This window comes from Pantherophis guttatus, chromosome 2 (genome assembly GCF_059756535.1).
Source record: "Pantherophis guttatus breed Tessera chromosome 2, ASM5975653v1, whole genome shotgun sequence".
Classification (NCBI taxonomy): Eukaryota; Metazoa; Chordata; class Lepidosauria; order Squamata; family Colubridae; genus Pantherophis; species Pantherophis guttatus.
In genome coordinates, this window is record NC_142064.1 from 179,970,063 (window position 1) to 179,997,420 (window position 27,358).

Consider the following 27,358-nt stretch of genomic DNA (forward strand, 5'->3'; position numbering starts at 1 on the left):
TGTGGGGTGCCACAGGGGTCGGTCCTCTCACCCCTCCTGTTCAACATTTATGTGAAGCTGCTGGGTGAGATCATCCGTGGTTTTGGGGTGTAGTTCCATCAGTATGCTGATGACACTCAGCTGTACATCTCCACCCCAGGCTATCCCAATGATGCCCTTGAAATGATGTCCCGGTGCCTGGAGGCCGTGCGGGTCTGGATGGGGAGAAACAGGCTTCGACTCAGCCCTTCCAAGACCAAGTGGCTGTGGCTTCCAGCATCCTGATATAGTCAGCTGGTGCTATCGCTGGTTATAGGGGGCGAGTTACTGGCCCCCATGGAGAGGGCTCACAACTTAGGTGTCCTCCTGGACGCATGGCTATCTTTAGAAGAGCATACGATGGCCGTGGCCAGGGGGGCTTTTTACCAGGTTCGCCTGATTCGCCAGTTGCGTCCCCTTCTGGATCGAGACTCCTTACGCATGGTCACTCAGGCACTCGTCACTTCTCGCCTGGACTACTGTAATGCTCTCTACATGGGGCTCCCCTTGAGGAGCACCTGGAGGCTCCAACTGGTGCAGAATGCAGCTGCGCGGGGGATTATGGAAGCTATGGGGCGCTCCCATGTGACACCCCTCCTACGCGAGCTGCATTGGGTCCTGGTGGGATTCCAGGTGCGCTTCAAGGTGTTGGTTACCACCTTTAAAGCGCTCCATGGCTTAGGGCCTGGGTACTTACGGGACCGCCTTCTGCCACCGATAGCCTCCCATCGGCCAGTACGCTCCCACAGAGAGGGACTCCTCAGGGTGCCGTCGGCCAGACAATGTCAGCTGGTGACCCCCAGGGGGAGGGCCTTCTCTGTGGCAACACCTGTCCTTTGGAACGACCTGCCCCCGGAGATACGTAGGATCCCAGATCTCCGTGCTTTTCGCCGTGCCCTTAAAACTTTTTTATTTCATCAAGCTGGGCTGGCTTGACCCCCTCTTAGATATTTTTAATTGTTAATTGGTTTTAGTTGGGGTATTTTAAATTTTATTGGGCTAATACTTGTTTAATTCTTTTAAAAATTTTAAATTTTGTATGTGATGTTTTTATTTTTGGCTGTTCACTGCCCTGAGTCCAGTAGGAGAAGAGCGGTATAAAAATCTAATAAAATAAAATAATAAAATAAATAATTATAAGGATATGGGAAGAAGCAAAAGTTATTTTTAAACAGTTTTTATTAGTTTATAATATATCATACAAAGAAAATATAAAAGTAAAAAATAGGGAAGGGGAAAGGGAATAGAAGAGTGAGAGAAAGAAAATGGGAGAAGAAAGAAAATGCATTGACTTCAGAATCCCTTTGGTGCAATAGAATAAGGTATTAACATCAAACTCCTAAGAAGAAGCAAAAATTATTATCTCTTGGCATTTTCCTTAATACATGAAATTGGACTTGTTTGTAAGAATCGAATCTGTCTCAGCACTCTTTGAAATATATATTTGTACATTTAATGAAAACATTTTTTTTATATCTTGTGTCTATCCTGATTCAGCTAGGTATGGAATGTTTTTTTTTGCAGAATCTAGTGGAGCAAAAATGAATGCTTATACAGTACAGGTAGTCCTCACTTATTGACAATAATTAACACTGGGAACTCTGTCACTGCATAATGGGGTTATGAGGCATAGAACTATGTGACTGTACTGACTTACAAAGGCAATTTCAGAGGTCCTAGTTGCTGTCATTAGATGAATTTTGCGCAGTTGCAGCGTCCTGCAGTAACATGATTGGCATTCGGGACTTCCTACTAGCATCCCCACTGACTTTGTTTGTCATAAACAGGCAAGGAAAGTCACAAATAGCAGTCACATGAGAATGGGAAACTGATATTGTCATTGCAAGCCCGTTGCCTAGCACCCAAATTTTGATTATGTGACTGTAGAGGAACTTTGACAGCCACAACTATAAGGACCTATAAACTAAACAAGTACTGTAATCTTAGATTTAATGATAATTTAGTAATAGCATACAATCCCGCACTAACTAACACTAACACTAGTTATGTATAAACATTTAACCAATTTCAATGTGGTAGAATATGTATTCTTTGAAAACTACCACAACTGATTGAGGAGCTGGAATTATCACTAGATGGAACGAATTAATTTTCTGTATCTCTGTATGATTCATAGTTTTTCAGTCAGTTAATCCCACTTCTGAAGGCTAAAACATGACCTATCTGAAAAGAGCTAATTCAGCCTTTAGCAAACTGGCACCATCTAGAGATGTTGGTGCTACACTTTCAGAATTCACAGAGAAGCTATCAGTAATTTTTGAGCAATAATAGAGCATTATTTATTTTAATAAAACTGAAAGGCAGTGAATTAGAATTAACCATAAGTAAAAGCTCAAGCTTCATGTAGAAATGATGGGAAAGGCAGTACATTATAGAATGCTGAATCTTCGCATCATTTACAGAGCTTGACATAGGCTCTTCTTCCTTATAGTCACCATATCAGCAACCTCCAAGCATTTGAAAAAGTAAATGCTCTGGCCTGGGACTATGATAGACGCCTTTTTTCATTACAGAGCATTTAGTCCGAAAGAAGATCCTCTTGTTTGTTTGAATCATTTAATGGTTTCTTTGTGCAAGAATTTTCTGTTAAATATTAAGGAACTCCTAAATTATGCAGATTAGATTACTTTGTTATCCTAGAGCCCAATAGAATTAATGATTTATTATGTGTTAGCTAGGCATCTCACGTATAATTAGCCTAGAGCAATGATGGCTAATCTTTTCGGCACCAAGTGCCGAAACTAGAGTGCTAGAGCACCAGAACCCAGAAGAGAGCAGCTGGATGGTGTGCATGCGCGTGATGGAACCCGGAAGAGCACTGGCAACGGTGTGCATGCCCACAGAGAGGGCTCTGCGTACCACCTTTGGCATGGATGCCATAGGTTCGCCATCAGGCCTAGAGCAGAAATGTATGTTTCTAACTTTTCAGACAAATTTTCTCCCATAGACTTTTTAGTAGTACACTATTTAATTCACTCCACTTGCTCACTAAACAGAATGATACACCATTTCAATAATTTCTTATATGCATCACATACATACTTTTCCTAGTAAAACTACTGGAATTTCTGTCTATCTCAAATGAGAAGTAATAGAGATTCAGGAGATAATGCAACTTCTTTTTGTAGTCGTCACAATTTCATTTTCCCTTATTCTTAACTATTCATGTTAAATAAAAGATTGAATAAATTCGATTTCATGGAAGACAATTTTTTCTACAAACTGGGGGCAGATGGTTGCTTGCTCACTGCCCACCTCCAGCTGTGCGGCCTGTTTCCTAACAAGCCATAGACTGATCCATAGCCTGGAAGTTGGGACCCTGTTCCATGGGATGCCTCATTTGGCAGTTTTCTCAATTCTGATATATTAAAAGATTGGGCTTTCACAATCTGTGCTGCCTTTTTGGCATTTAAAAGATGATGATGATGATGATGATGATGATGATGATGATGATGATGATGATGATGATGATGATGATGATGATGATGATGCAGCCCCCAGGCCATGTAGCCTAGAGGCCCGTGACTAATGTTTCAGTTTCTTCCATTTGTTGGAAGATAGACCAATATCATCAGAGGTAAGTAAACGAGTCTTATTTTTTTTAAGAAAAAAAGAAACAGATTATAAGCACTCTTATTCAGTTTCAATATTAAGCTGCTGTATTTCACTATTTTAAGGAAATAAGTACAGAATTAACTTGATCAGAGATATAATGTGATTTGTTTGGTTTCAGTTAGCATATTACATTAATACCGCCATTTGGGATTTTTAAACTGATATAGAGCTATATAGAAATCCATGTGTATAGTTTATCCAACAAACTTTACTATAATAGGTGAACCAAGTGTCTGACCATAATCGCCCAACGTGTTTAGTTTTTGTTTTTGTTTTTTTTTTTAAAAAAACCCTTACTATAGTGTGGTGTACATGTCATCCAGATCAGTGGCCATATAATGCTTTAACTTTTGAAGGTTTGAAAATTTTATGTGTTGTTGGTTTACAGCCATGGCTTTCCTTGTCACCTGAATCCTGATTAATGGCTGATTTATGGGTACTGATTCATCAGCCTGGCTGTCAGTTAAGAGATGCTGCTTCTGCACGAGTATTTCTGCTCTTTTGCTGTCATTGTTCACTCCCACAGAGTTGTGAAGGAACTGGATTAGCCTTGCTGTCTTGTCTGATATGATGTCCATGTATAACTTTATTATTCATAGTTAACATAAAATACAGATCACGTGTAATAGGAAGCTGGTTCATTTGCCCAAAATTATTATCATTTTCTGCATGGATACTTGCATTAAGCAATATAAATATATAACAAAGGATGTCATTTTAACTACTAGATTGGACTGATCTGGAATAAAGAAGAGACAAACCGGTTTGTACTTTGAACACACAGCAAAACTTCATCTTTAGCAGACCTTATGCCATATGTATCAAATAAAAATTATAAAGTCCTATTATAGGCCAAATAGTAGTTTATGTTAGATTTATCTCTAGCTTGTTGTATTCTTGTTTAAAGAAACTACCCAGATAGAGGATCCTCGGGTGCAGTGGCGGCAGGAACAGGAACACATGCTGAAGGACTACCTTATATTGGCCCAAGAAGCCTTAACTGCGCAGAAGGAGGTTTACCAGGTCAAGCAACAGAGGCTTGAATTGGCCCAGCAGGAATACAAGCAACTTCATGATGTCTGGGAACACAAACTGGGGTCTCAGACCAGCTGTACGTGTCTTAAATTATAATTTAGGAATATAAGAATGTGTAATTTATTTTTCCTCTGGGAACAAGTTTTGGCTTTAATAACTAGATTTGGTGTTTTCAGAAATGGGGAATAACAGTTATTTTTTTGTTTCTCCTTTCTAAAACATCTCGGAAAAATTCTTCATGCAACCTAAAAGCATTTCTTCCCCAATAGTTAATTTATATCTTTGCAGACTACATTCTATATGCAGGTGTCATTCCTTGCACTTCCATTGTTCATGTACAGGTAGCCCTGACTTAGCAACTGCCTCATACAGTGACTGTTCACAATTATAATGGTGATGAAAAAGTAACTTTGCAACCCACATTTATGACCTTTGTAGATCTGAAAAGCAAAGGAAATCTGAAGTGAGATCATAAGGACAGTTGGCATTTTATTTAGTGACCACTTAACTATAATAACCATGTTCCCAATTGTGATCGCTATACAAAGACTTAACTGTGACACTGTATTTTGTATAGTCACACCATCCTGTGTATTCCCGCCCCCCGCTTTTTTTTTTTTTGCCTATATTATGCAGATGTTTTTGTTTTTACTATTCTAATGAAAATAACTTGGAAAATGGAAGGTTTAAACTATTCCAGATTTTATTTTAATTACCTGGTCTAATAAATGTAATACCTCTGTATGGTTTTTTTTTTAAATAGCTCTGAAACTTCAGAATTTGTTTAAAAGGGGAAAATAAATGAAACAGCTTAATTTTGGTAAAGCTCCTTCCCATTTCTTCTATTTTGAAATGCTTAAGCTATCCAACTAAAAATGTGGTTTCTGGCAGTTTAATTGCTTTTACATTTTTTTAAAAAATATGTTTTGTTTTGCATTTGTTCTCATTTCCTTAATTTTTTGCTGTTTTTTTTTCCATTTCCCCCTCTTACTGTAGTAGCCTCCAGTTCATCATCTAGCTCAAAATATGATCCAGAAATTCTTAAAGCTGAAATTGCTACCACAAAATCTAGGGTAAGAAAATAATTTTTAATTTCTTTTTAAGTTAAAATGCTTCTAGAACCCACCCCACCCCACCCCCCCGCATATTCAATTGCTGTATATTATAATTCTTCCATTTGCAGATTTGTACATAACTAAGGAAGCAGAGCTTTATAACGTTGGTGATTTACAAATCCCAGCATATTTCACTATTACCAATACTGAAATATATGGCTAAGCAATATCAGGGATATAGGTTTTCCATAACCATATTAAAAGAAAGCAAGTTAAGAGTGCAATATCCTCAAAGAAATGTTTTACATTGTAAAATATGTATTCAAATTATTGTTGGTTGTTTCCTTCTAAGTGAAGTGTCATAAGGATTCACTTTATTTTGAATCTATTATTTATGTGGCATTCACATGTTGGGGTTAAGTGCTGTAGTTATTGAAGCTGTGTAGGATTCATACATTGAGAAACACAGAAACCTCAACTTCCTCATTACATTCCATAGTGAGATATAGGTAAACCCTGGCTTGAATTAAAACAAGTACCTTTTTTTATATCTGACTGGAATTCTGACTTCAGATCTGTCAGCAGCCCGTACAACTAATCAGGATCAAAGATCGCTGATAAGGAACTTGACTAAATACAAAGTTTCATACAGGCCTGTGCAAAGATTCTAAGGAGTGCTTTGCTAGAATTGCTTTGACAAAGCAGACCTTTGATGCAGTTCTTGTCTGTTGAATTTTGAATGCCAGCTGTGTATGTGAATATTAAGGTGAAATGGGTAGATACCGCAGTCTACCACAATACATCTTTTCAACTGGAGATGTCAAGATAGGGTACCTTGTTTTTCTGCATAAGCAAAAGTGGCTCTGACCAACAGGTAGAATAAAGGCAGTGACAAAAAGTGTATGGTGTCACTTTGCACTTCTTTAGCCTGTGCATTTTTACAAATATAACAAAGCTAATTATATTTCAATATAACTGTTTAAAAATAATCTATAGAAATGTTTTACTTTATTTAAATCCCTGCATAGGTGAACAACTAATCAGTACAGGTAGTCCTTGATTAATGACTGTTTAGTGACCATTCAAATTATGACCACATGGAAAAAGTAACTTTATAACTAGTCCTTGTACTTAGGACTGTTACAATATCCCTGTAATCACATGATAAACATTTGAATGGTTTGCACAAGAGCCCTGTGGTTATATAATCACTATCTGCTACATTCACAATCGGCTTCCAAAAGCAGAGTTGAGGGAGAAGCCCAGTAAAATTGCGGTCATGTAGTATCTCTCTTAATAACTGGGTTGCTTAGCAGTGGAGATGCCAGTCCTAATTGTGTCATCAAATGAAATTATTAGATGATGATTCAAACAGCTAGGGGAAAAAATAAATCTTCTAGTAGCTAAAATTGCAGGGGAGAATCATGTGCTTGGTATGGGGAAGTCTGGTGTATTAATTATGGTTTCAAACTGAAAGCCCTAATGCATGGTTTATCAATGAATTGAAAGAAGTTAATCTCTAATACTAAGAAGGTAGACATATTTAGCAGAGCACTATATGGGCATGCCATTTTCTTTGAATCTTGATGTGTTTTTTAAAAGAAACATAGTATATACTGGCTAAAATAAAGCATTTTGTTTCATTTATCTCTAGGTTAATAAACTCAAAAGAGAAGTTGCTCACATGAGACAGGAACTCCAGTATAAAGAACATGGTTTTCAAACACTGAAGAAGTAAGTTCCAATATATCTGTCTGGAATTCTGACTTCGGATCTGTCAGCAGTTCGTGCAACTGATCAGGATCAAAGATCGGTGATAAGAAACTTGACTAAATACAAAGTCTCATACAGGCCTGTGCAAAGCTTCCAAGGAGTGCTTCCTCCTCCCCTCTCTCCCTCCCTCTCTCTTCTTTCATCTATCCACCTATCTATCATATCTATCTATCTATCCATCTATCATCTATTTAAATAAATAAAATATTCATACATACACACACACATGTACATACATACATACACATACATACATAAACACACACATTACTAGTTGGAAAATGTAAATTCTTGTCATTATTGACCGGAGAATTGAAATTAAAGAAATTATAAGTATTATACAAAGAGAACAGCCTCTGAACACACACAAAAAAAAAAAAATGGTAAAAAGTTTGAGGACAGGATCTAGAGAAATATGCAGGCTTTGCATGTTATATGATAGACTGCATTACAAAACAAGAGTATAGATTATACAAATAGGGGAGAATAAAGACAAATTGCCCCAGAATTCATTGGATTTTAAGTTTGTTTTTATATAGTTAAAAGTCACGTGGATGATAATCTCTACCAACCTTGGCTGCACTTAAGATAAGTAAGGCTGGGTCTCATTTCTACTTGGATAAGAGATCATCAAGAAATTTCCAGCCGATTCAGAAATGGGGGATTCTAGTAAAGAAAGTAAAGGTAAAATAGTTCCCTATGGTTGCCAAGAAAACATTGCATAGCCATGACCATGCAATGACTAAGAGTTAAGCTAGATTTAAAGGAAACTCTTCCTTTCATAAAATTACATCCAATATACTTAATACATTGGTGTCACATTAAAGTTTGATGTTCATCTGCAGTTTTCACAATGGCTTTAACCCAAAGGCGCTTTTCTAAGGTTTTTCTTGGTTTTATCCTTGCAAATGTTTTGCTTCTCATCCAAGAAGCTTCTTCAGTTCTGCCTGAATGGTGGGGAATGGAATGATTTTTATTCATCTGGTTGTTAGCATTCTGAGAGTGGTTGATGCCACTTGGGAGTTTATTTGTATCCTCAGTCACCTGAATTAGACTCCAAATGGGTGTGGAACCTTCTTGAGACTGCTGAAACGGCGGTGTTGTATATAGGAGATCAGTGGTGTTTCTATCCCTCCCCTTCTAGTGAGAGAGAGAGAGCTGTTCAATTTTAACAGATTTTCAAGGGAAAAAACCAAGGAAGTCCAGCTGCTTTTTGGAAAAGCACCTTCAGGACAACATGAGGTTCAGTCAACTTTAGACTCAGATCAGCTAGGAAATGACAATGTTGCAAGAAAATAATGATATAGATTCTCTTTCTGTCATAGTAATGAATGAAAATCCAAATTCTATATGCTCCCTAGCTTTCTCACATATATCTGCATGAACATGTACTGGGCCATCTTGTAGATGATAGTGAAAATATATCAAAACAAGATAAATTTTAGTCCCATGTTAATGTAATTTAATCTTTTTCCCCCCTGAAAACTGAACATTTCTATACTTGTTCAGTCATATTTTTCAGTACATCAATTTGCAACATATGAAATTAGCACATAGGAATTTAAGCAATATACAGTAGATATTGCTTTAAGTGCTCCAGTAGATGGAAAATCAATGGCTCAAAAATCCCAATTCAACCCCACTTTAATAGATTTATTCCTTTTCTTAAGTCTCTTACAGTGAGTAATGGTTTCTCTTTCCTTTTATCTAAAGAATTGATATGAAAATGTCTGATACCCAAGGTGGATATAAACTTGATGAAGCACAAGCCATTTTAAATGAAATGAAAGCTATCAAGAAGGCTATCACTTCAGGAGAGCAAGAAAAACAAGATCTTATTGAGGTATGAAATCAGTTTAATGAAATAATGTGCCTAGCATACATTAAAAACTATCGTAATAATTCCGAGTTTATGCAAGTACAGAGATCTTTATTTCTAACCTACACATAAAATTAACTTTATATAGAAATGCTGGTTAAAAATCAGTTATTCTCACTGTTGATAATTTTCTGTAAAGTAAAATAGGTGAAATAACTGCCATCTGTAGCCCAACTTCTGCTTTGATAAAAGAAACCCATTTAATAAAAATAAATAAATTTGATTTTAAATGTCCCTTCAGATTTATTCAAATCACTAATTTTTAAGTGTTTATTATTCCTTCATTACTTTCCTTTTAAGTGTCTCCTTCAAAACAGCATGGAAATGAGAAGGTAATAAGATGGTGGGTTTGTTCTTCTCATTTCAGAGTCTTGCCAGACTAAAAGCTAATTTTGTGGCAAATAAAAGATCCCATTCGGACTTGTGGACCAATAGCACTTCCTTGGGAAGTTCCCATTGCTCTTTACCTAGGACGTATCTGGATGCTGGCTCCCAAACAGATGTTTCTGGAAATGTATGTATTTCATCTTTAAGCATGTTCTTTAATAGCCTGATGATTTTTCATAGATCCAATATACAAATGTTTGGAATAGATTTTGTAGCATTTATCTATATAAATTTGTTTTACATAATATTTCTATGTTTCTTGAAAACAAAGTTAATGAAATAAATTTGTCTTTGAATTCTTGTGAATTTTGGCTCTGACCTCTTAATGATTAATATTTTCTCCTGTCAGTTTTTTGTGAGCTGCAATAATCACTTGGCTGAGAAAGTAAGAGTGCGTCTCCAATATGAAGATGCTAAGCGAAGGTAATTAGGTTTTTCTTTATTGCTCTTGGCAATTCAGAAAGCAGCTGTTATCTACCATAAAAGAATCTATTTCTGTCAAATATCTTCAACAAAGTGATCATTTTCTAAAAATAGATCACTTATTTATTTACCTACATCTATGTTTTAAATGCTGTTATACAAGTATATGCTTTTCATACATTTTTGTCAGTTGCAGTTAATTGTAAACGAAGTGCCTTTATATTGTAAGAATTGTGAAATAATTATGACCTAGTAGCCTTTTCTTTAACGCTGAAGCGTAGTTCCACCCTGATTTGACAACAAGAAAATATTGCCATTCTCTTAATTTTTAAAAATAAAAATAAAAAAAATCAAGCATCCTAAGTTGACGTGGTATATTTGGAATAGCAGAACATCTGAATTATAAGGATAAAAGGGCATGGTAAGCAATTCTCGTACCCTTTGTCTTTTTGCACTTCTAACTCAAGTTTTCTAAGTAACTACATTTTATAAAACAAATTTCTAAAGTCCCCACAGTACTCTCCAAAAAACCCACACATATATAAAATCTGGTAACAGGATCTTTTTAGTTCTTTTTTCTGAGAATAAGGTTCAGACTCTGGAAGTATTATGCCAATATTTCTGAGATGCCATAACCAAAATTTACCATTTTTAAAAAGTTTTGAATAAATGTGCACAAAATTTTCCTGTAATTTCATCAACAATGTTTATCATTTCTAGAAAAAAAAGTCATAAAGTGAATAATTACAGAATTGGTGTTAGGAAATCTTTGAGTTAGAAATAATTTCTATTTTTGCAGAAGCCAACTCACTTTGTGCTTTCTCCAACTGACAACATTTATTAATTTATTAACTTTATTTAAAAAAAAATTATTGGCCACATATCTTACCTAAGAATAACTCTGAGCATCTATTCTAATATTCTAACATAAAATGTAACATTTATTGGTTAGAAAAATATATATTTGGAACACTACCAAAGCTGTTGATAGATGATAGGTAGGTAGGTAGGTAGGTAGGTAGGTAGGTAGGTAGGTAGGTAGGTAGATAGATAGATAGATAGATAGATAGATAGATAGATAGATAGATAGATATTATAATCCAAGAGCACTTGTTTCAATCCTATTTGGAAATAAATTACATCTTCATAGTTTTGTTTCTGTGAAAATATCCTTTTGCAAGTATAGCATGACTCTTTAGTTATAAGGTTGTGTAAGGCATCAGAAATCTTAAAAAATGTGTTTTAGATACTTACATTCCATGTTCAGGAATGTAAATTTAGCATCTGTCTGCAAATTTATGAAGGAACTTTGTCTCTTCCTGGTACCCGAATACACCAAGACTTGTTTCAGTACACCTGGAGTACAGTTTAGTACCTATCAGCAACTTCTTTAAAGCAGTTGTATTTTTCCCTAGTATCGCATGACTCCCTTTCTCAGGTGCCATGCAGTCCTAGGAAGAGATGCAATTGATTAAATAAATTGCAGTCAGGAATTACATTTCCACTCTCGCTCACACCAAAGCATAACTTCGTAATCTGCACTACATGCTGTGTGCACTTTTCAGAATGTAAAAAATGCAAAATAACACAGTTGGGAAATTTCACAAAGATAATGAATGAAATAGGTATAATGGAGAAAAGGATAGTTGCAAAGATAAAAAGGACTGAAGAGGTATAGTGAATAATGTTAATGTAAAAAGATTTAGCTGTATCCCCTCCCTTCATACTTCGATTTATTTATCTTATAATTTTATATTCCCGTTCTGTGTTTTTCATAATACTGCTTACCCTGAAAGAGTTGTGAATACTAAGCCGATATATTATTGCATTCAGGCTGGTAAATGACAGAAGTTATCAAATTACAGCTGAGAAATCCTCTTAGAACATACTTTTTACAAATACACTGAGGAATTTGCAGATTATATATTAATGCCTGTAATAATTATTCACTAGAGCCCAGTGTTGAGTTTAGCGAGACAGTTAACTGTTAAAATGGCTTCAAAGAAGATTTCAGTGGATGGATTTCTATTAATTACAAAATTTAAATTAATTAAATGTATCCTATAGGAACAAGGTCACTTGTTAATAGAGAGGTATCCTTAAAATACAGATTTTCAGCAAAGCACCAGCCAAAACATTGACATCCCACTGTATGTCAATAAAGATCCAGTCTGCAATTCTGGTAAGAATAATAAATTGCAGTCTGCAGAACAAAATGGCCCACTATAGAGGTTTAAAATAGTCAGTGATTTTTTATATCCTAAATTTTACTTTGTATTGTCAAAGAAAAAAGAGAGTTTACACTGAAGAGTATTCTTTACTCTTTAATATACTTTAGAGATAAAAACATGATATAATAATAATTTCTTTCCCTTTCACAGAATAGCAAACTTAAAAATACAGCTGGCTAAATTGGACAGTGAGGCCTGGCCTGGTGTGCTTGATTCTGAACAAGACAGATTAATGTTAATAAATGAAAAGGAGGAACTTCTCAAAGAAATGCGGTTCATTAGCCCAAGAAAATGGACTCAGACTGATATAGAAAAACTGGAGATGAAGCGAAAACGTCTAGAAGAAGATCTTCAGACTGCAAGAAATACACAGAGCAAAGCTTTAACAGAAAGGTATGGGAATTATTTCATGTTGGAATGCCTTGTTTATATTAGCAGATGATGCTTTATGAACTGAGTCTCATAAATTAGGGCTTTTAATCTGTGGATTTCAGTGATGGCAGTGAAACATTACCTTGGTATGGGGAAAAAAAGAAAGAGGAAAAGAGTTAGAAATGGAAAGAAAACAAAATGTAGACTATCACAAAAGTAATTGTAGACCACAGGTGTCAAAACTTGCTGTGTCACGTTGCCGTCAGGTGATGTTTTGCAATGTTTTTCCACTTCCCAGAGCTGGGATGGATGTGGCCTATGTGTGATGCATCTGGCCCGCTGGCTGACAATTTGACACCACTGTTGTAGACTATCACAAAAGACATAAATTCAATAAATAGTTAATTAATTTTAAATTAATGGATTTATGGAGTGGAAAATATGGTAATGCTCTTTGTTTCACATCTTATTCACAAGTCCATAAAAAGTATTATATATAGTTCAATGAATAAGGTATCTTTTGTCAATACAAGTTTAATAAAAGTTAGAACTCAAAAATCACTTAGAAGTACTTTACAATGGGGTTAGGGTTTTCTTATAATCCTGTAATGGAAATTTATTATTGCGGTATCCAGGGGTGAAATGCTTCCGGTTCAGACTGGCTCGGGCGAGTAGGTAGCGATGGTGGCGGGCAGTTCGGAGAACCGGTAGCAAAATCCCCTTCCCCCGCCCCCCATGCCCAGCTGAGCCGCGCGATCATCAGAGGCTTTTTTTCTTTTAAATGCCTCTGACGAGCCAAGCTCTGACGATCCCAGCTGACTTGCCTGATCGTCCACTGTTTCACCACTGGCGGTATTGTGGTTTATTAATCCAGCTCTCAGTCAGGTCAAAAACATCTGCAAAGCCATCTTCAAGAAAATTCCTGTGACAAGATGAGTCTCTGAATGAGATGGGAAGCACTTAACCCATAGCTTGAGGTGAACATATTAAACAGTGGATCATTTTAAAATGCCAAAAGAAAGGAAATTGTATTGCAGATTGAATCTGAAATACAATTTTAAAATTGATCTTACTTCTAAATAGCATTACTAAATATTTTTGTCTTGCCAAATGTGACACAAATAGATTGTTGAAGGTAAACTTATGATGGCCATTCACATATGATAGCTGTGTTTTGAAGAATTTAAACTAAGTAAATATGGACCATAGGTATGGGAGATAATAGAATATTGCATTATTCAAAAAAAGACTGTTAAATTTTGGATCACCAAGAATCAAGTAAAATTTATGTAGATGAGAATATTTATAAATTTTTAAATTAAAAAACAATTGTAAAAATCTTATAATAGGATATGGAAAAATATGCAATATGTGAAAAAAGTAAAAAAAATACATTGAACCTGTGCATTGGATGCCTGCCTTCATAAACTAATATTATTTTACGAAACCTTCTAATTAGACTAAAAAAAAGAAATAATATATAACTGAGAAATGAGAAAAGTATTAAACATGAAATAGCAGTTAATCTGTATCACAGAATTATCCAGACAAGCATTAATTACTTAATGCTTGAGCTGTACTAGAGTTGAATTCATGATATTCTTCTTTCCATTAATTATGAGTTGGAAAACACTAATACACTTGATTTTTTTTTAACTAAACAATTCAGTAAATTTGTTGTATAGATGTCTGTAAATCCAGGCAGATACAATGCTTCAGAAGTGCAGAGATACTAAAAAGGTAGCTGTATTTAAATTGATATTACTCTTTAAATGTTATCCCCATAGAAACTGAAGTATTGGATGACTGTAATTTGACAGCTGGGTCATCAAGAACATAAAAATGCTATTTATCCTCTGTTCAGTAGTTCTGTGGGCTACTAAATGGAATTGTCATGATTGCATGTAGTAGTAGTAGTATGTAGTAGTAATACCTTATTGTTACAGCTATAATGAAAGTCCCATGGCAAAATGCAATAGTAATAATTTGGACATTCTCAGTGTAATTGCTGTTTTTAGACTTTATGTGTAGGTGGATATTTCTAGAGTCTGTAGTGATAATTTTGACAGATTATACTTACTTAAAGCCATTTGCATATGTTGTCTTTTTTATTCAATTGTTATGCATGGTTTTATAGACCAGGCATTGTCTTGTGAAAGATCATCAGCCATCTTATACAAATGATCTAAAAACAGTTCTCTGTAAAAATTAAAGTGTTCAGACATCTGAAAATATTTAGAATCTAAATCTCAGAATGATACTCTTTCTTTTTGCTACATTCTACTGCTGGAATGCTTTATGTAGACTAGAAAGAAATTGAAATGTCCTAACTTACTTTCTAAAATTATGTTTTGCTACTTATCAAAGTGACAGTGAATGGTTGAAGAAAGCTGTTTTCTCACCCATTTTACTAATGTCTTTGTTGGGGTTATAATAAATAATCAAAGGAATTTAAAAGCTACCTTATTGTGGAAGAGACTGTCTCGTAGTATCTATTTATCTATTAGGCTATTTATGAGGCTCACTGACATGAATGCTTGAAAGCACAGAAATAAAAAACATTCTCTGGTGCCAATATTCTGCAATATTTAACAGAGTCCTGAAGATTTCTCAGGTCTAAAGATTTTTGAAATTTTTAGAATTTGGAATATGCTGATAAATTATTTTTCAAATTAGCTCAAGTGGATTCACCCAGTAAATTTTTATTGAAAAGTTTCCATTTAAATAACAAAGATTCATGATACTGATAGAAATGTTTTATCAGGTACTTATTATAAAGAGAGAGATTTAATATTCATTTGTTTCAATTACTGTCCTGCTGCTTCTGATATTTGGAGCTAAATTGACAGCAGTTGATAACTTGAATTAAAAAACAGATGGATAATCTAAGGTTTTAGGCAATAGTGATTACATTCAGGAGTACATATGATAAGCCTGTGTTAATTAAAATAATGTATTATGAGATAGATAGATAGATAGATAGATAGATAGATAGATAGATAGATAGATAGATAGATAGATAGATAGATAGATAGATATAGATATAGATATAGATATAGATATATATACACACATACTTAATATAGCAGAATATTTTATAGCAGTATATGGGTTAATTTGAAATTGGATAAATCTCACATCTATTTTGAAAGATAAAGAAGGGAGAGACAGGTGTTATGTTTCAGATTGATTTGGGGAATTGAAAACAAATGCCTCTATTTATCCACTTTACTATTTATATTTGTGACTTGAAAATGTATTATAGTTATTAAGTTTGGTGTTTAATTTCTAATTGTTACCTAAAAATCATAAAGTCTTAATACTTCCTCCTTAATACAAGTCTCCTTTGTTTTTGAGCTGACAATGCAATCAAAATAATATCCTCCAGTGAAGCAAATTATACATTCATACAAAAGATTACCATATTTTGGCACACTGTTCTTGGATTGCTTTTGTATGGCTACCTGTATGTAAAGCCTCTGAACCATGCAACTTCCAAAAGATTCTGAGGGCTGCTTCATTCTTTTGGGAATGTGAATGTGGAAATGTAATAACTCTCTGCAGGAACAATGTCTGTAACAGATTCCAGTGCAACAACAAAGTACAATAGAGCATATAGTTTTGCTTCACAATAAAATATGCTCACTTACAGCAAGCACCACCCTCAAAGTAACTCTTGTTCAGAGGAACTAGCACACTATGAGATGAATAACATTCACAACAAGGTTTAACGTTTTTACACAATTCTTTCTTTACTTTCTTTCTTTAAAATTTATTTTGAATTATTTCATTTCTCTGGAAAAGAGCCGAAACCCAGAAAGAATCTGGTAGTATCTTTTAACTAACAAATTGTATCAAAAGACAACCAGAATATCAAAACTGCTTTAGGATTAACATTGGGAAAGAGTGGAGTACAAGGGATGGAAAGAGAATTAACTTGTTAGCCAATTATGCTGAAGTAGGTTACATGTGAGACAGATTACAAGTACCTTATCAATAAACAATTGTAATGAGTTTAAAAACCATTACGTTAGCTAAGATCTTTTGAAATAACCTGAACTCTTTTAAATATGTTATATGGGTTTCACAATCTGTCCCTCTCTCAATTCTGCTGTTGAAGTCTTGTTTTGATATCTGCAATAGAGGGAACTGAGATTGAAATGCTTTGATATTACCTTGTTCTTGTTTCAGTCCTGATGTTAAACATACTCATTAATTCTTTTGTACAAAATGTGTTGTCCTAACAGAATCCAGAGGGTTATGGCTGACAGATGATAGCATATGTCATAGTACATTAGAGGAAGAGCATGGGAAGACATCTCTAAATCTGTGTGCACTTGCTTAAATACTACATTAGTATGCCCCTCTGTGAATTGATAAAGTGATCTGCATCTCACCAAACCTTGTGTCTTTTAATCAGATTTGTTAATTAGAAAAAGTGCTATCAGACACCTCCATTTTTAAAAAAACTTTTAACATTTAGCCAAAGGAAAGTTCTCCTGCAGCCTTCTCCTCTCTAAATGGAAAAGCTTTTTGTTTATGGAACAGCAGACAGTTCCCTGGTAGGAGGGAGACAAGCAATAAGCTATGTGTTAAGATAGAGGTTGTGGGAAGCTAAGATAATCCTCCAGGCTCTGATTAAAGTTGGAATTTGCGAGAAGAATTTGGATGACAGATTGGCAGAGATAACATGTGTTCCAAGGGTTGTTTGTTTTCTAGCAGAATAAGAAAAAGTTAGCTAAGAACTGTGCTCGGTTTAATTTTTTTCTGTATGTTTTAAATCTAATATATTATTTCTAGTGATTGTTGTCTCTATATAGACAAGCTCTTGTGTGTTTTATGAAATTTCCTCTTTCTATAGGAACTACTTCTAAATAGTGGATTTGCATAATCTTTGGATCCTTCTTACTACAGTATATTATTTTAATGAAGATTATTGTAAGATGTTTGTGATTTGAGTAGCCATATACTATTATTTCTTATGCCATCAATTGTTTTGCAAAGAACTACTTAAAATATTTTTGCATTCTTTCTGCTTCTTTGTTAAAGTTTGATTCTATTCGTTTCTTGTGTAATTGGTCTCTTCCCACAAGGAAGAAGGCTAATTTTCCTAGTTCCAAGCCTCACTGTTACATGAGCAAGAATTTGCATTAGAGAATTTACTTTGTTTTTACTTATTTTTTTCTCTTCCACTTGTCATTAAGCTGCAGACAGTGTGGGTACTACCATACTTCTCTGACAGCACAGTTGACATCACAGCAGCAGCACTATAATCTTGCCTTTGTATATATTTTCTTCAGGTTGAAGTTAAGCAGTAAAAGAAATCAGTTGGCTCAAGAACTAGAGGAAACAACACGATTAGTAGCAGTGTTGCACGTGCAGTTGAAAAAGTAAGTATCCTACACTTTTAGATTTTTGAATTTTATGAGTAAAAGAGGCCTCTGAACATAAATGTAAAAATGATTTCCCTTAGCATTACAAATAGCAACTTGGTCTTATTAAGAGACGACCCTTTGAGTAGAAACGCAAAAGTGTCAAGGATGCTTAGACAGTGGTAATAATACAGTGACATATCTTCTGCAGTATCTAGCAGGTATTTCATAAAATAAAGATAATATGCTGAAATAGTAATTCACTTTTGGAAACTGTATTACAAGAAATGGAGCAAGGGGATAGAAAATCTTATTGAAAACAGACAAAATAATTAATTGTGCCTAAAAATTTGTTTATTTAAATTCAAATTTCTCAGAAATACTTTGAATGAAGAGCAGTTCTGCTATTTCATCCTTCTAAAAATTTTGTGAAATAGTTTAGGTTAAGAGTTAGGAAACAGTTCATCTAGAGAGTTTTCTAAATGTCAGATTATTTGAATCACTTGTTCTAAATAAGATACTTAAATCAATATATCCATCCTGATTTTGATTTCTAATTATTATTTTTGTTTCAGTTTGTCCTCTAGCATGCTTTCCTTATCTTCTGGCAGTAGTCATGGCTCACTTGCATCCAGTAGAGGATCTCTGGTCACCTCAAGCCAGGATTCTTCAACTTCAGCCAGCTTTACTGATCTGTTACATGAACAGTTTGAACAGCTAGACTCTGAATATCAGAATAAAATGGACCTCTTGCTTTTGGAGAGAACAACTGGTTTTCGACCTTCAGGATGCATCACTACTATCCATGAGAATGAAGTAGTAAAAACGCAGAAAACAGATTCCACCAGCCGTTTGCAGATCTTGAGATCCTTGTCTGGAACACCCAAATCCTCAACCTCTTTATCTCCAAGGTCATCTCTTTCATCTCCTTCTCCACCATGTTCACCACTAGTGACAGACCCATTCTTCATAGGAGATGCCTTTGTGAATCATGCAGACTTTGAAGATACTGAAATAAACAGTGGACTTGCTGAACTTGGCCTAAACTCTGTAGGTGGGAAGAAGTATAGAATAGAAGATTCTAGAACTGGGGTCAAGCATTTGGACCAAGGTGAAGTAATGGATGCCTTCCTCATTTTCATTCCAAATTATTGGTATTATTTGCTATTTTTTTAAAAAAGTTACCAGTTTCATTTACAAAGTTTCAAGCTAACAGCTATAAAGTAGAACAACAAGCCTATACAGCAAAAATTTTTAGCACTGAATTCATATAAAATGTTTTTGGATATTCCAATAATCATAGTTAAATACAATAGTGAAGATGAAATTTATAATAATAAATCCATATTGTCCATAAAATCCATATGGTAAAGATACTTCTACCTTTGGTAGATATCCTATGAGAAGTGTCTTCTATGCATACATAATTTTCCATAGGAATTACATTATAAGAGAATAACAGAGTTGGAAGGGACCTTGGAGGTCTTCTAGTCCAACCCCCTTCTCAGGCAGGAAACCTTATACCATTTCACACGAATGATTGTCCAATAACTTCTTAAAAATTTCCCGGATTGGAGCAGTCACAATTTCTGGAGGCAAGGTCCCACTGATTAATTGTTCTAACTGTCAGGAAATTTCTCCTTAGTTCTAGGTTGCTTCTCTCCTTGATTAGTTTCCATCCATTGCTTCTTTTCCTGCCTTCAGGAAAATACGTTGATCCACTCTCTTCTTTTCCTGCCTTTGGAAAATACGTTGATCCACTCTCCTTTGTGGCAACCCTTTAGATATTAGAATACTGCTATCAAGTTACCCCTAGTCCATATTTTCATTAAACTAGAGCCTTGGTGGCGCAGCAGACTAAAGCACTGTTAAGTAACACCAGCTGCCTGCAATTACTGCAAGTTCAAATCTCACCAGGCTCAAGGTTGACTCAGCCTTCCATCCTTTTGAGGTAGGTAAAATGAGAACCCGGTTTATGGGGGCAATAAGCTGACTTTGTATAAAAAAGAACACCGCTTGGGGTGGGGGTGAAAGCCCTACTAAGTAGGTATATACAAAAGTATGAAGGCTATTGCTTAACGCATTGTAAGCCGCCCTGAGTCTCCGGAAAAGGACGGCATATAAATCAAACCAATAAATTTATTTTATTTATTATTTATTATTTATTTATTTTATCATTGCAATTTATAAATAAACCAATAAACTAGACATATCCAATTCCTGCAACCGTTCTTCATGTTTTACCCTCCAATCCCCAAACATCTTTGTTCATCTTCTCCACAGTCTTTCTAGAGTCTCAACATCTTTTTTATATTGTGGTGACCAAATCTGGATGCAGTATTCCAAATGTGGTCTTATCAAGGCATTATATAGTGGTACTAACACTTCTCATGATCTTGATTCTATCCCTCTGTTAATGCAGCCTAGGACTGCATTGCCTTTTTTGGCAGCTTCAGCATACTGATGGCTCATATTTTAGTGACTCAAATTCCCTCTCACAGTTACTGCTGTTGAGCCAGGTACCACCTATTCTATACCTATGCATTTGGTTTTTCTTGCCTAAGTGTAGAACCTTACTTTTCTCAACATTCATTTTGTTAGATAGGACCCAGTGTTCAAGTCTATCAAGATCCTTCTGTATCTTGAGCCTATCTTCTGGAGTGTTGACTATTCCTGCCAACTTGGTGTTGTCTGCAAATTTAATGTTTTCCTCTTCTATCCCCTTGTCTAAATCATTGATGAAAGTATTGAAGAGTACTGGCCCTAAGAAAGAATCTTGGGGTACCCCACTGCATACTTCCCTCCATGTAGATGCTGTTCCGTTAAAGACTATGAGTTAAGTGCAGTTGTTCAGCCAGTAACAAATCCATCTGGTGGTGATCCTGTTTGATTCATTATAAAATACTACTTTAAAAATGGGTATAGCAAATTGACACAATATAATGCACAATGTAATGGCTATATAGTCCCATAACAGATGGTAATAGCATTTGGACATTTTGTAACACTCTTAGATATTATTGTCAGCTTTGTCTTCTGAATTCGTGGAATAGTGAGACAAAAAAAAAAAGCAATTATTGCATTCTTACCAAGAAGAATTGAAAGAGAAATGAACAAGGATATGAATAATGGATTCAGTTTTGCCCAGGGAACAGGGACACTGACTTCCAATTAAGGGGAGCCATTGACTGTTCCTTCTAATAATGCTAAAGGCAAGTCAACATACTTAGCCTGGGATTTGAGGAAAAGTGGAAAAGGTCGGCTATCTAAATAATTTGGGACTGGAACTTAGATTTTTTTTACAAATTTTATTCTTTAGAAAATACCTTTTCTGTATATACTCCTATATGTACTTCATACTTACATGTTTGTATACACACACACATATGTATAGTAAACGTATTGTGTTTACAGATATGCCAAAGGCTACATGGTTCTTAAAATACTATACTGCTTTAAAAGTAAGAAACTAAGAGGGACTATCCGAAATATGCTATAATGGAAGGAAACCGGAAATCTAAAGACAGGTGGCACTCCCTACTGTCCTTTCTGCCATTGTCATTCATTTTCATTCACATTACTTTGGGAGCCAATATAGCTAAAAACAATATACTAAGGAGCTAAATGAATATATTTTATTTATTAAAAATATTTGGGTATTACCTACTCTAATGAGTCCAGGAGATTTGCAATAATACAGTAAAACAACTAAAAATAGCAATAGCACTTAGACTTATATACCACTTCACAGTGCTTTCCAGACCTCTCTAATATGTTAAAATTATTAACATTATTAAAATATTAAAAAATCTTCAGTGGTCCATTCTTTTCAGAGAAGGAAAAGATTTTCAATCAAATACCTTTAGATGTTCCTTGCCTTCCTTTTCAAAACAATCTGTTATTAATAATCAACTGAAATTCAAGCAATCATCCTAATCTCATAATCTAATAGTTAAATTTATGCTGTCCTGGGACAACTTCCTGAATTATCTGAATAAATTAAAATGAAAACAACCGCATACTTTTATCATAACAGTTATTTTGTGGCTGTCAATTTATCAACTGAACTGCATGAAAGGTCAGGAGACATTTGATTGATAAAATGATCAAATATACGCGTCCTACAAATTTATTTTGAATTTACAGAGCAGCATTATTCAGATTTTAAGAAGTATTTCTGAGCTTCTGTTCTATTTGATTAAAGCATGCTGTTTGTGACAGAAAACTATCAATCTGGGGGTCTTGAAAAGTTTTTTTTAAAATAATTTGTCTTTAGCATGAGGGATAAGTGCTTACTTCTTGCCTGTGAGCAATACCACAATTTGTATTTGGAGTGTGAAAGGGTTATTATTCCCATTAGGTCTTGATGGCAATTAGCCTAAACTTTCTTGGTTCTTTGAAAATGGCTGAGGGAGTTAAAGAGAAAGCTACAAGGCACTAAGCAGATTAAGTGATTGAGGATTGTTATTCAGTCAGCAGACAAAATAATCACCATAGGTAGTTTATTTCAGGGCAGTAATGAGTAAAAACATTCACTCCCTGAGATTTGCACACACAGCTCAGAGAAGTGGAAAAGCTGCCTGATTGAGTTACAGCATAACCTTCTGGGATCATGTGTCTTCACATGTAAGATACAGCTAATTAATTCACCGCCCCCCCCCCCCCATTACCTCTCCTTCCCTTTCTTCATAGACATCGCTTAAAGGAAACGTTTACTGTTTTAAAGTTTAAATATTGTTCTCTGGTGTCATTTAAATAGTTGGGTTGTGGAAATATAGGACACAAATCAAAATAACTGTAATAAAAGAAAAACAATTCAGCACATGAGCTCATGCAGTCAAAACCCTTGATCTATAAAATAAAAGCAATAAGACTTTTAAAAAGAATATAATATAACTAGGGACTTTTTATTAGATTAACTTCTGTTCATATTTGCCATCTCAAGATTTTCCCCAAGCTAGTTCCCCCAAACTAGCTCACAGTCATCAAAACTAACTTACTTCAAATGACTGCTTGCTTGCCATTTAAACCTGTAGCCAGCAACCTGGAAGTCTTCCAAGGATAGTCCAATAATCTCTCTAATCCTATTCAGCCACTTGTTCCTTTATCCTTTACATCTCTCAAATTTGCCAACCAGAGTCAATTTTCCTAATCTATTATTCACTCGGATCACATGCCCAAAGTATGAGAGTTTCTGATTGCATATCATCATGCATTATTTCAAAGTTGGCATCTTTTTCTCTCAAGATGTACAATATTTAGATCAAAAGCAGTGCTTCAGAATCAGTAGGGCCAGTCACACTCTACCTGTCAGCATCTCCTTATATATTCAGACAATTTTCTGACCTTGCATACTGTAGTAGTATAAGATCAGTATATTTGGTTCAAATTAAGGAGACATTATGTTAAGAAGGTGACATCAAGGACCTTCATCCCTTTTCAACCCAAATGCATATTTTTTTGAGTATGTGCCGCTATTGTGCAAACTTGGGGGGGAAAAAGCATGTTATTTTTAGGAAGCAATCAACAGTGCCCACTTTAGATCCAGATATCACCATTGGATCCACTGCTTTTTGAATTAGATACGGGTATCTAATGAGTCTGCCCATTGGTTTCTTTAATATTGTGCAACTTTGTCATGAATTTACCCCTTTTGTTTTTGCATTTTTCTAGCTGTAAATATGATTGAAGGATCTGTACCGAAAGTGGCATGTGTATCAGCTGCAGTGTCAGATGAGTCAGTTGCTGGAGATAGTGGGGTGTATGAAGCATCTGTGCAAAGGTAATTCTCACCCAAGTTGATTACAAATTTGATTTGATACTTTACCAAATCAGGAAAGTTGAATCTTGCAGATTACATATTTGTTACGAAAAAAATTGTCAAGGTTATTTTCAGGCCACAACAATTTCAGTAGATAGTGTACATAATATAATACGCTGGTCCGCATTTCCTTTTCTGATATCACTGGAATGTTTCCTATAGACTCCATTTTTAATTTCCCATAATTGAATAGTATAATTCCATTAATAATAATAATGGAATAATTAATAATTCCATTTTCTTGTTCAAAATAGCCAGCCATAGGAAATGTGTTGGTTCTGTAGGATAAACTGTAAGAAAGCTATCTGAAGTACTAAAGACTATGTTAATCAAAGATACCCTAAGACTGATGAGACATTATCAGCCAAGGACTCACTGAAATGCAACTTGTATCTTATTCTTTCTAACCTTAATTTTACTTATGATCAGTAGTTTCTCTTGACCAATTTAGCATTCTCCTAGGGAGGGTATGGAATGAATTTTAAGCTTGTGCCCTTTCTGCTTCTCATGATTCTCTCACTGAGAATCCCACTTATTTGATTTTCCCATGTACTTGGAGAAGTAAGTCCTTAATTAAGAAATCTTACAATTATTAAATATTAAATATTAATATTACATATCACATTTAAATGGTTTTCTACACTCCAAATTTTGGGGAAGAAGACTATGCTGTGACTATACAGTAGGTGGGAAAATAAATGCCGTCTATTTGTTGCAAAAGAGAGCAAAAATGAATTACTTTTTAATGATTTGACTTTTTTTTAGAAAAAGAAACCTAAAAGTTTATAAAGTAACCATGGTATAAAGACTCCAATTAATGTATTTCTCTCAGTCTCTTGGGTGGTACAGGTGTTCTCTATGACTAGCTGTAGTAGCCTTTATCAGTTTTGGTATAACAATTGCATCCCTGTCTAAATTAAGATATTTGATCTAATCATCATCAAATTATTGCCAGGTATTAAAATTGCACCTACTTTTGAAAAACTATCCAAAATACAACTGCTAGTATATTATTGGAGCCTGAGCAACAAAGTCATGGGATCCCAGTAATTCCTTTGTTGCTCAAACTTTCACAAATGATGCAACTCATTAAACCCTAAATAGCCTGGGTTCAGAATAGTCGAATAATTCCTATAGATCACTTTCTGATCCATAAGTTGTTCTTGAAGATTCTTCTCAAGATAGCTACACAACAGAGGGCCCTCTCAGAACTGTGTGCATCAGCAGCATGCCCTCCCCATGGAGGCTAACCTGGTACCTACACATTTCTGATCCTACGCAAAACCATTTCTTTCCCCTCATAATTTTTAGACTATAAAGAAAGAATTTCAGTAGCTGTTCAGAAATGGATGTTTTATGTTTTTACATTTTGTTTTATGTCCTTATTATTGAATTCTACTGGCATTTTAAAATTTCTATTTAAATGTCTCTGTTATCTTTTTCAGGCCTTGCATCTCAGAAATGGCGACATTTGAGAATGATGATGCAGATGCCTCTATTACAGCTAAAGTTCAAGTTTCAATGAAGTAAGATGAATGGCTTCTCCTGTGCTTTAAGATAGTATCCTTATTAGTACTGGATAATTTTTCTATAATAGAGTGGCGTACTGCAAGTAAGATTACAAAAAAAGCTAGAGGTATAGATTTGAATGTGATATTAACAGATAATATTGGAGGCTTAATGATGAGGCCTCAAGGCACAATTTTTCTGGACCCTCATACTTCATTATCGTTCTTTTATCCATAGTGTAGATGCTTGGCAAAAATATGACTGTATGCTTGAGTTCATTTCAGCTCTCTCTAATTTTAATTATGTTTGCTTAAATTAAAGACCACTGAGCCCAATCATCTTGTAACCACTTCTTTGGCACATATGCCAGGAAATCCTATTATATCCAAACGATTTTCCTCTTTTGAAAGATCACAGAGGATTGATTAGTACTAGGTATGAAAATCTGAAAATATTTCATAAGAATGAATAGGGGTATCTGTATATCTGTACGTGTGTGTGTGTGTTTGTGATTAGGATTATTTTATTACAATCTACAATTGCATCTTTCATTTATTTTCACTTCAGGTATGACGACAAAAACAAACAATTTGCAGTATTTATTGCCCAATTGAATAATGTGCCTGCTCTTTTACCACAGCAAGACCAGAAAGTGTAAGTAATTACAAGGACAAAAATATTTCTGCAGGTCTCCATCAGTTATCCTAAATGACTTTTTAAAAATCTAGTAAGACTAAAAGACAAAAAAGTCTTAAATTTACCAACTATCACTTTTGAGCCTATATAGCAATTTACTTGAATAAATAGATATTCTTCTACATCATTTTCATTGAAAAACATATTCTTAAATATACATAGCTAATGGCTTGTGGAAAATGCTTCAGCTTCACAGATGACATTAAAAATTAGAATTATTTCTGATGTACTTGAAATATTCCTCTGTACTTCTGCAGAACAAAGCTTTTCCTCTCCACAATATATGAAATGATTAATGCACTGACATGAAAAAGATGTCTCTGCAAATTCTAATGACTCTCCTCCATGCGATTTTTTAAGAAGACTACCTTAAAATGCAATATGAAACACATATACTATATAAATATTAATGCTATAAAACAGGGGTCCTCAAACTTTTTAAACAGGGTGGCCAATTTATGGTCCCTCAGACTGTTTGGGAGCCAGACTAGCTGGGTGGGCATGGCTAGGTGGTCATGTGACTGGATGGGCATGGCCAATTTAGCAATCCAAACAATACACACAAATTAAACTTTAATTTGTTATGCTCCTGCGGGTGGAAAGCAGGTTAGTGAAGGGAAATGGCTGCCTTGGGGTGTGTATGAGAGACTTCTGTTTCTCTTTCCCCCCCCTCTCTCCCTCTCTCTCTCCCTCCCTCCCTCCCTCCCTCTGGAGGCTGGGGAGGCCAAAAACTGGCCCATTTTTGGCCTACAGAGGCCTCTGTGCATCCCGTTTTTGGCCTCCCTGGTCTCCAGAAGGTGAGTAGGGGCCAGCGGGTAGATGGGATGATGTGTGCGGAGCAGCCTTGTGGTCCTGCACGGGGCGGATTAATGGTTTAGGCCATATCCGGCCCACAGGCTGAGGATCCCTGCTATAAAATAAGAATTATCATTAGATCCATAAATTCACATCTGTTGCAGAATTCCTAGAGCAGGCGTCCTCAAACTTTTTGAACGGGGCCACTTCAGGGTCCCTCAGACTATTGGGAGGGCGGACTGGCTAGGTCCCCCATGTGACTGGGTGAGCGTGGCTAGCTGGTCATGTGACCGGATGGGCATGGCTATGTGCATAGGGATTACTCAGAGGGCTGAAAAAGTCATTTCTGACTGGTC

The 27,358-nt window shown here is 35.3% G+C and overlaps 1 protein-coding gene across 1 annotated transcript in view; it reads left to right on the forward strand.

Moving 5' to 3' along the window:
• WWC1 (WW and C2 domain containing 1) overlaps nt 1-27,358 on the forward strand; it is a 110,681-nt gene that overhangs the window by 65,680 nt on the left and 17,643 nt on the right. The window contains exons 3-14 of the mRNA XM_034406175.3: nt 4,562-4,765; nt 5,686-5,762; nt 7,399-7,478; nt 9,231-9,360; nt 9,764-9,910; nt 10,133-10,206; nt 12,588-12,830; nt 18,110-18,199; nt 18,757-19,292; nt 23,855-23,963; nt 25,448-25,528; nt 26,079-26,165. Coding sequence (XP_034262066.2) covers nt 4,562-4,765; nt 5,686-5,762; nt 7,399-7,478; nt 9,231-9,360; nt 9,764-9,910; nt 10,133-10,206; nt 12,588-12,830; nt 18,110-18,199; nt 18,757-19,292; nt 23,855-23,963; nt 25,448-25,528; nt 26,079-26,165 — 1,858 coding nt within the window. The remainder of the gene's footprint in view (nt 1-4,561; nt 4,766-5,685; nt 5,763-7,398; nt 7,479-9,230; nt 9,361-9,763; nt 9,911-10,132; nt 10,207-12,587; nt 12,831-18,109; nt 18,200-18,756; nt 19,293-23,854; nt 23,964-25,447; nt 25,529-26,078; nt 26,166-27,358) is intronic.